This window comes from Coprinopsis cinerea (genome assembly GCF_000182895.1).
Source record: "Coprinopsis cinerea okayama7#130 chromosome Unknown cont3.21, whole genome shotgun sequence".
NCBI classification, from domain to species: Eukaryota; Fungi; Basidiomycota; class Agaricomycetes; order Agaricales; family Psathyrellaceae; genus Coprinopsis; species Coprinopsis cinerea.
In genome coordinates this window covers 1-9,280 of record NW_003307524.1, presented here as the reverse complement: position 1 = coordinate 9,280, position 9,280 = coordinate 1, and the positions used below count along the sequence as shown (strand labels likewise).

At 52.6% G+C, this 9,280-nt stretch overlaps 4 protein-coding genes across 4 annotated transcripts; 2 read left to right on the top strand and 2 right to left on the bottom strand.

Annotated features, from left to right (window-relative positions):
• The first annotated feature begins 801 nt into the window (after nt 1–801).
• On the top strand, nt 802–1,922 carry CC1G_13246 (hypothetical protein). The gene is made up of 6 exons (XM_001841462.2): nt 802–917; nt 978–1,021; nt 1,082–1,272; nt 1,340–1,423; nt 1,487–1,549; nt 1,600–1,922. Exons 1-6 carry the CDS (start codon nt 872–874, stop codon nt 1,802–1,804), a joined length of 633 nt encoding a protein of 210 aa, XP_001841514.2. The 5' UTR covers nt 802–871; the 3' UTR covers nt 1,805–1,922.
• Nucleotides 1,923–2,706: 784 nt separating this feature from the next.
• CC1G_13245 (hypothetical protein) lies at nt 2,707–3,183 on the bottom strand (the record flags this gene model as incomplete). The annotated part of the gene is made up of 2 exons (XM_001841461.2): nt 2,707–3,096; nt 3,151–3,183. 2 exons carry the CDS (start codon nt 3,181–3,183, stop codon nt 2,707–2,709), a joined length of 423 nt encoding a protein of 140 aa, XP_001841513.2.
• A 1,247-nt stretch (nt 3,184–4,430) lies between these two features.
• On the bottom strand, nt 4,431–5,287 carry CC1G_13244 (hypothetical protein; the record flags this gene model as incomplete). Its single annotated transcript, XM_001841460.1, has 4 exons — nt 4,431–4,510; nt 4,579–4,819; nt 4,886–5,166; nt 5,227–5,287. 4 exons carry the CDS (start codon nt 5,285–5,287, stop codon nt 4,431–4,433), a joined length of 663 nt encoding a protein of 220 aa, XP_001841512.1.
• A 1,415-nt stretch (nt 5,288–6,702) lies between these two features.
• Nucleotides 6,703–9,246, top strand: CC1G_13243 (hypothetical protein; the record flags this gene model as incomplete). The annotated part of the gene is made up of 8 exons (XM_001841459.2): nt 6,703–6,726; nt 6,806–7,105; nt 7,155–7,283; nt 7,336–7,536; nt 7,594–7,818; nt 7,873–8,669; nt 8,741–9,172; nt 9,225–9,246. The coding sequence occupies 8 exons, from the start codon at nt 6,703–6,705 to the stop codon at nt 9,244–9,246; spliced, it is 2,130 nt and encodes a 709-aa protein (XP_001841511.2).
• Nucleotides 9,247–9,280: the final 34 nt, after the last annotated feature.

Below are 9,280 nucleotides of genomic sequence, written 5' to 3'. Positions count from 1 at the left end.
CAGAGCCTTCTAACGGGGTGTGAGCAGGCTACGAGGTCAACAGTATGGAGTACTTACCCTGAAGCGATCCAGCACATCCTGCTCTGGTCGACCTGCAGGGAGCGGGGGAGATCTTTGTGGTGGACACCCATGTACCCAGCCGAAAAATGAGAGTGAACTGGTTTATGGCCTCGAAATCCGTATAAAGATAGGACTTGGTTCACAGAAGAGGGGGGAGAAGAGAGAAAGAGGTGAATATCGAGCGTCGAGCGATGGATGATGCAAACGAGACAGGTCCATTCGAGGATAGTCCCCTGGCTACCAAAGTGGTTCAATGGGCGGATATCTGGATATTGGGAGTGGCCCCATGCCGACTTCACTTGAAGAAATGCGGCCCCGACGCAGGGAGAGCACCGAATGCGAACGGAGGTGGACGTTCGGGACAGAAAGGCTGACAGTCGGAAAGAAGTCCGGAACCCGAATTGGTCTGCGGTCCCGCGTTCCCGCGTTCGAACCTCTTTCGCGCAAAAAGAAATATGTTTGTCTCATGGAATGGTCTGTAACCGCTACCCCGTTACTCATGTGCTTTTCTGGACTGAAATCTTAGAGAAAAGTCGTCAGTTGGTCATCCTTCGGTGATGACGATCGATATTCAGTAACCATCAGTGCTCTGTTCGAAACTCCTACCTCAAACCGAGATATGAACGGGGTAAGCGCTGGGCTGTGTGGTAGATCTTTGTCAAATTGGGAACGTGCGTCGACCTGGAATTCCTATAAAGCCAGACATCGTCTGCGCGCTCGATCACGGCACCGCGCTGCAAAGTTCGACAACACCATCTCTCACCTTGGGCCAGCATCACCGAATTGGAACTCCTAGCAGGGGAGCCGAGTGATGTTGGATGAGTACGAGTATCCAGGAAAGCTCGGAAAATGGATCTGTATGTACTATTGTTTCTCCTATTGCTACAATATTAGAATCGATTACTTACGACTCCCAGGGGTTGTATGCGCAACGCTCACGCTCCTCTCAGACCTCGGCGTGGTATGAGCAATACTTCCTCGAATACTTGTAACTGGACTAACTCCTCGTGCCCATGGCCAGATCGTTCTCTCTGCTTGGACTCTGCACGACTTTAAACACACTCTCGCTCGAGAGACGTCTAGGGCTTTGAGATCGTCATTGGGCTGTGCGATCGTGGATTTGCTGCCCATCGTCGCTCTCCTCCTCCCACTTTCAAGGAGACTCTGTCCACGCTGGCATCGAGGAAATTTGATGACGACGGCCATGGCATGGTGCGCCTCTTCTCGCCTTTCCAAAGCTTGGAGAGGTCCACTGAATGCTACGTTGGGGTATGAATAGGTTCGCATCAATGGGAGTCGGCTCGCTGGTGGCTGGATACGCATCGCTTCAGATCAGCCAGCACCGTTCTTCGTCCTGTGAAGGGTGCGTTGCGGCATATTCGTGTCAGTAATCGAGATGCTGACCATGTGTTTATGACTTATCCAGGCTATTTGGTCCGGCGTTGTGTATCTCGCTGAAGGCCATCGTGGTTTTGGCGGCTTTGGTATTGTGAGTGAGGTTCTTTCCCTTCTTTCGGGCGTACACTCTAACTGATTTAGTCTTATTCCTGCCGCCTTCATTGTAGGGTCCGTTGTCGCTCTAGTGACGAGCGTATACTGCTCCTCTGTGTGGTATTTCCTCGACGGACAGGCCAGCTATACTCGAACGCTTCGCAAGAGGGAACATGAGACCCTTCTGTATGGTGACTTGGAGTGCAGACGCTGCCAGGCTCGTGAAGCAGGCGATGATCTTTGGAGATTGTGAAATGTAGTATTGTATGATTAGATTAGATTAATCCAGCTTAACCGATCCCCATGGTGCGAGCGACAGCTCGAACCCTGTCGAAGTCGATCGTGTCATGACTCTTTGCAGGTGCATGCTCGCTTTATCGACCAGGAGGAGCTTATATTTTTCATCCGGAAGGGTTTCACGTTTCGGAGTAAGTTAAACTTTCAGACGTTGTTGAATCTGATTTTAGTCGCACAGGAAAATCTATACACATCTCATAGCACCAAACTAGAACCGCAAGCTAAATGTGAGTCCATCCATTAAAGACTGCTGGATGACCGGGTGGAGTATTTGAGTCGTTCGTGGAAGCAGACTAGAAGAGCTTCCACCCAAGGTCGACGAGTATACTAACGGGGAAAACATCAATGATCAAGTATGCGCCAGAGCAATCGAAGGAGTGGTAAATGACCACCTCCATCCGAATCCATCATCGCCCGAACTAACGACGTGAGGATTCCCGGCTAGTATATGCAACGAGAATGAGATATCTTAGGCTTTGACAAGGAATGGCACGTACTCTCTTAACCATTCGAGGGCGACATTTTTACCTTCGAAGTCAATATATCTGAGCGTGAAGAGCTCGTATATCACTGAACCAGGCGCTGTGATGTCTCCGGCCAATCTCTCTGACGGTACCACAACTGGGATAGGATGCGAACTGATCAATACGGCGAGAACAAAGAGCAGCGACCAAAGGAGATTCCAAACACGACAGATGGTCAAAGTATATCGACGCTGAATGATCAAAGGCGAAGGACACATAACGCTTGAACATGATCAACGAAGCATTCGAGACGGTGAGAGTTAGCCGGTGAACAAGAAAAGAGGAGCGTCAAGGTGCAGAGAGCGCACCGAGATTGGAAGCTACAGTCGGCGAATTATGACGTTCCAAGCGCCTCACCCACAGCCGCATACAGCGCGTCGATCTGCTGCTTCTGGACCGTGGCTCGACGCTCCACCGCCTCAGCAAGCTCCTTATCATAACAGCACATAATGGCTAGCAGGAGAGCGCTGAGCCTGTCGATGTGGTCAAGCCAATTCTTCTCATCTCGCACTACATCGGGGACTAATACCATCGTCAGCGTGATGAAGAATGGGATATCGTACTCGCACTTTCCAGAGACATTCATTAGGTCAGATCCAATCGCAAAGCAGTCACTCCCGCCTGAGGCGAGAGGAACAATGTGGCCAGGAGCGACGCACAGGACATGTATCACAGAGGGATCGTTGGGATGGAGGCGTTTGAGGACCTTTCCATGCCTCCCAGCCTGTCGATGATTGCCGTTAGCTCACAAATCAAGTTCAAGTGCAGGTTTCCTCACCTGGCCATGGATCTCTCGAGCAATCTGAGTCATGCAAGCTGGATCGCCGTGCTCAGTTCTGCGAAGGGGCGGCACCAAATGTCGTCCACACGTTGCTCCTGTTATGAAGCGTTAATTCAATGACATTATGCCGGGAGAAGCACTGGAAGTTGCCCTTTGAGAACGCAGTGGTTACGATTTAGGTTGGATGGGCAGGTCTGGGCGCCAAAACGACAAAAACAATCGCTCCCATTTGAGGCTATAGGTAGTAGATGGGCACGAGGGACGGATAGAGCCGCGGCTGAGCGCTTAACAGCATTTAGCAAGTATATTCTCCTCCAAACATTTTAGGAGTCCCTCAGCGCTCTCCTAAGAGCGAGGTCCATACTCCCCCCATTAACCTCTGTCCACGGAAATTCTGGGATCTGTATTTCTCGCCACACTTCCTACAAGCGGAAAACCCGCGATATCCAACACGGAGGTCCCTCTTCTCTTGACCGACGTCTGTCGCCAATGGCGCAAAGTGGCCAAAGCCACCTCGCAGTTTTGGGAGGAGACAGAGTTCCATCTCAAGGACACGAAAATGCGGCGCTGGTTTCCAGGGCACCGACAATTGCCCAGAGCACAGAACACGCCTAGGCTCGTGCTACAACCTGCGGCAATATCATGGACTGGGATAGAACTGGGAACGCCTGGTTGACGAACGAGCTGCTATACAACCGAGAGTCATTCCTTTCACAAAACCCCACGAGCCAATTTAAAGTCGAGGGTGTCATCGCAGTCTGTGGAGTGACCTCAAGTCCACCATCGTTAGACGTTCACATTCAGGCGTTTTACCCTGTTCCTACCCACCCGAGTCTCCGTACGTTGAACTACATATGGAACGTACGACGTCGCTAAGAGGATACTTGCACTCGGCAATCCAAAGCACCAGAGCGAACGAAGATACGAGAATTCAAGCTGGAATGAGGATGTGAGGTCAGGCTGGAACGAGGATTTGAGGTTAAGCTGGAATGAGGATACCAGACGAATCAAGCGTCAACGAAGACAAGAGCTCGAGGTAGGAAGACGACGATTCACGCCAGAAAACGAAAGGTATGAATGATTTGAAAACCACTTTTTAATTTGTCCGGTGTACACCGATTGACGATGATATAAGTAGATAATACATAAAACCGAATAAGAACCCAAACTCTCTACGACTGAGCTCTTCGACGCTCGAAAAGCGAGGCGACTCTTCAAACGACGAAAGGCGAGGCGACTCATCGACGATCCATTGAAAGGAACGACGCGATGAGCGTTTATCCCCTCCAGGGGCGGGGTCCGGGGACGGTGTAGGAAGTGGGGATGGGCCAGTGGATGTTGACGGTGAGACCGGGGTCTGCGAGCACGAAACACCATAAGTACAACCAATCGACCACAATCTAATAACAACAAACGCGAACGCACCGTTCCTCGAGACGTATCCGGGGATGGAGACCTTGGGTGGGTTGCCGCTTCCACCGCCATTAACGCGGATTTGGGCGCAGGAGATGTAGTATTGGGGAGCACCGGCGACGTGGAGACCGATGTGCTCGATGCGGAGGAGGTACTCGCCGCTGGGGGTGTTGGAGGGGATGGTGGTGGAGAGCTGGCTCTGGCCGTCGGGGATGAAGCGGAAGGGGTTGAATTGGGCGCCGAACTCGTCGATCTACACAAAAACGAACGAACGGTGAGTTAACGAGAGAAGAAGAGAATGGACGAGAGATAGACGCACCTTGAACCAGTTAGCACCGCTTCCGTCCCAAGAGGCGGCGGTCTGGCCGGCGGGGACTTGGCCGAGGTAGATGGCGGCGGGGCCGGGGTGGTAGAGGGTGTTGTCGAGGCGGAAGGTGACGCTGGAGCCGGCCTGGACGTTGAGGGTCTGCGAGGCGGGCATGGGGTTGACGTTGCAGCGCATGTGGGGGGAGGAGACGTCCTCGACGGGGGAGTTGTTGAGGGGTTGGCGGATGACGGCGGAGGTGGTCTGGCCGCCGGCGGTGAGGGTGGTCCAGATGTCTAGAATTGGGCGTTAGTTCGATATGTGGAAGGAGAGAAGGGTAGGAAGGAAGGACGGACAGTGAGCAGAAGCCGACTGGGCAGCGGCGGCGAGGAGGGCGACGTATGCGAAGACCTTCATTATGCTAGGTTGGTGGTTTACGGAGGGTGTGACGAGGAACGACGAGTCGTAGAGACGATGAGGAACCACCAAAGGTCTTCGTCGACCGCCTTTTATACTCGAAATTCATCGGAAAAGCGTTGGTGAATTAGAATCTCTTGGTCTCCCTCCCGGAGACATATCTCGGATTACCGGAATCGGCATATGGGGTAATGTGTTCCCCGCGCTATCTTCACGGAGAATTTCGAAGCGTGCGGGGTGTATTGAAAGGGGGCGTGTGGGGTGTGGCTCAGAAGCTCGTCTGAACGCGTGCTGAGACGTTCGCGAGTGTTCGCTCGTGGCGTTTGGGAGCGTTTGGTGGCAACGCACGTTTAGGATGGGGAAAGTAAGGGCTGAGAACGAGGTGGCGGTGAGGGTGTGGAGGAAATAGGGTGTTTTAAGAAGGGCTTGGGTGTCGATGAAGGGATGTAAGGATGGTTCGCGGGTGAGCTTGGACGAATGTGATTGGTTCGGCGGCTCGGCTTAGGGATGTGGGTTCGTTCGAAATGAAATGGGCTGTGAAGCGCCTTGGTAGACCTCGGGGATGGGGCTGTATCAGTCAGAGACCCAAGCCGTTGAATTGGACTGTCGATCCGTGCGTTGGTTTTGTCCGAACATTAGGCTGTAGTCTGTCAGAGTATCATCCGTTTCTCTTGTCCTTTGTCGCGCGTGCAATAGGTCTCAGTCAATCCTTGAACGACGATGGGAAAGCACGAGAATCGACGAGAACAAGGTAGGCATATGTTTTCGTCGTATGCATGTGGAGGTGTGAGAGATCCGACCGACCGAGCGCTTCGAGAGCAGTATGGAGAAAGAATGGAAATCGTCAGAAAAGCCCAGGGACATTACACGAGAAGTCGACGTCAGAATACATAAATCGCTGTTCACCTCGTTGGCAATATCGGTGGTACTCGGGAAAATAGAAGAAGCAAGCGCCAGACTTGACAATGCGGTCGAGTGAATAAGGATGAGCGCTTCCCAGAGCACGAGTGACGTCGAATGAAGGAAGCCAAGTTTCTCGTCCATCGCAGCCGCTTGTATCGCGTCCAAGCGGGCGGTTTAGACACCATTTGTTCGGAAAATCTATGGTGAAATGGAGGAAGTAGTTTGAACGAGAGGCGACTTGACGATCGCGAGGAGGCTGTTGTGCGAGTCGTGCGAAAATGCCTCACATGACCCTCGCGGTGCCGGGTGGGTTGCCGGACTTGGGATCGCGGGCGCTTTTTTCGGGCTTTATCCTCGTTCCTATGCGACCTTGAGCCATTTTCTTTTTTTGGCGCTCGAGACGCGTTCAAGTTGTAAGTTTTGACTCTGTAAAGCGTTTTAATTGAACTGAATAAACAGAATAATTAGGTTTTGAAAGGCGATAGCCGTGTTCGCCACGTCGACTCCTTAAAATGTCTGAGGTAGCGGCTACACCTGTATGTCTCGATTGTCGACCGTTTCGAAGCGTCGATAAGGCCTTTAAATCGCCTTAACAGCGACTTATCTGCGTTGTAGGGCCCATCTAGTGCACCGATAAGAGAACCATCAGCGACCCAGCCGTTTCCTGAGCTGTCTCCGCTCTCCCCACCGGTCAACGACTCTGACGTCCCTTCATTACCTGGGTTCAGCGACTTGGACGACAATGATGGACTTCCCGAGTTGTCTCAGGTTTTCAAGACCATTCTGGATAGGTCGCCTTCGAAGAACCACGAGGAAGACAGCGAAAGCGAGTCGAGTGAAGAGGAGGATGAGTTGGATGATACGGACGTGAAGGAGGAGGAAGACGAGGTTGAAATACCGAATGACGATTCAAAGGTGCGCCATTAGCTTGTTACTGTGGGACTACATACTGATTTCCTTCAAGTCGAACGATAGTTCTGACTCGGACGGGTGTTCCGAAAGCTCACCAAGCTTGCCACCTTCCGATATCAACGATCTTGCTCGGTCAGACTCAGAAACCAGACATTCAACGCGACAGAATGATGTTTCAAAGGTGCGTTAATAACTTGGTCTTCTCTGGTTAAATACTGATTTTTTTCTTCAAGGCGAACGATAGTTCTGACTCTGGCTCACCAAGCTTGCCCCCTTCTGATATGAACGGTTTCGCTCGGTCAGCCTCAGAAACCAGAAAGTTCAAGCGTCGTGCTCACATAGAAGATTCGGAATCTGGAGATGATTCCTCTAACCCTTTCAGGCCCCCTCCAACACCTCCCACTCGTCTTCCATTCGGACGCCCCACCCAGAAGGTAAGGCCTATTGTGAATCCACCACCCACCCCTCTTTCTGATGTTGAACAAATCCAGTCTGTGGTAAACTCCGCGTCTGCTCTCCGCCAAGCATCGAAAGCGTCGACGACCAACGGTGCGGACCAAGCTCCGTCTTCATCGAAATCGAAGAAGAGGAAGAGCGACAATCTGTTTGACGAGTATGGGGTTGTTCGACGCGAAAACAGCGGAACGAGACGGGAGTTCAACATTCAGGCTCTCCTTGAAACGCTTGAACCTTACCCTGGTGCTGACCGTCACAAGGTATGACTTGATATTGTCCTTTTCATGGTGGTTGCTGATGGTAGATTATTGTAGGCTAAAAAATCATCGTCTTCGTCTAGTCGCGGGCAAGAAGACACCTCGTCGAGTTCGTCGAAGCCAACGTCCAAACCTCCTTCGACCAACGGCACCAGCGAGAAGTCCGGATCGTCATCCAAACCGCCATCACTCCTCTCTAGAATGAAGAAACGCGATGAAAAAGCTTCGGTTCAAGCCCCTACATCCGTCGACAAGGATAAAAGCAAGGTAGCCTCGACGCCCATCGACAAGGGTAAAAATAAGGAACCATCCGCGAAATCCGAAGATACACGAAAGAGCGTCGCCGCTTCTGATGGGGTCCGAGCAACACCACAAACAACGAACGCGGTAGGGAGCTCGAGCTCGACGAAGCTCGATGTCGCTCCGCAGCCTCCACCACCTCCGTCCTCCGTTCCTCGTCCTCGAAAACGCCAACGCTCAAACAGCGTCACGCTCCTTGAACCCTCCGCCACCGCTCCTCCAGGTCCAGCTCCCAAACGCCCACGCCCATCCGTCACCTACGTCCCCGCCGCCATCGGTCGGTACACCCGCAGCGAAACGCACTGGTACCTCGACGGCAGTTTGCTCGTTCAGCTCGAAAAGACGAGGTTCAAGTTGCATCGCAGTCGGATGGTGAAGGTTAGTGGGTGGGTGAGGTATTTGTTGGGTGATGTAGATGAGAGGCTGTTCGTGAAGAGGGAGATGAAGGAGAGGCATTTGGGTGTTGATGGGGAGGAGGTGGTGGTTAAGATGGATGGGCTGGGGTTCTCGGTGGGTGAGTTTGGGGAGATGTTGGATGCGTTGGATGAGGCTATGTGCGTGGTTCTCTCTTCTCTCCTCTCTCTGATCGTGCTGATGCGACGGGATTGATTCCTCGATTACTTAGAACCTTCGTTGCGAAACCACCTTCGTTCCTCCGAACGGCCTCCATCCTCCGCGTCGCACACAAACTCGATATTCCGATGTTCGAGTCCTGGGCACGAGATGTGATAACCAAGACTTGGTCCGCCAACCTCGACGATCTTACCCCAGAACCGATACCGTACGCGGTGGAGACCGTTGCTCTCGCCCGCCAATGTAACCTCCCATCCTCTGTTCTCAAACGCGCATTGTACGAGATCGTGCGACGGGATAACTACGATTTGGATCGACAGGTTGGGGATGGGGACGGGATGAGCGAGGAAGAGGAGATGGAAGTGGAGGAGGAGCGGTGGGTTGAGAAGATTGAGGACGGGGTTAAGAAGGATGGGGACGAGGACGAGGAGGATGATGACGTGGTGGTTGTGGTGAAGAAGAAGACGGGGAGGCCGAAGGCCAAGTTGGACCCGCTGGATTTGTTGAAGGTCGTGAAAGCGCGAGGGGAGCTGCAGAGGCGGTGGTTGGAGGAGATGAAGGTCAGGAAGGATTTTATGAGGTGTTTGGGAAT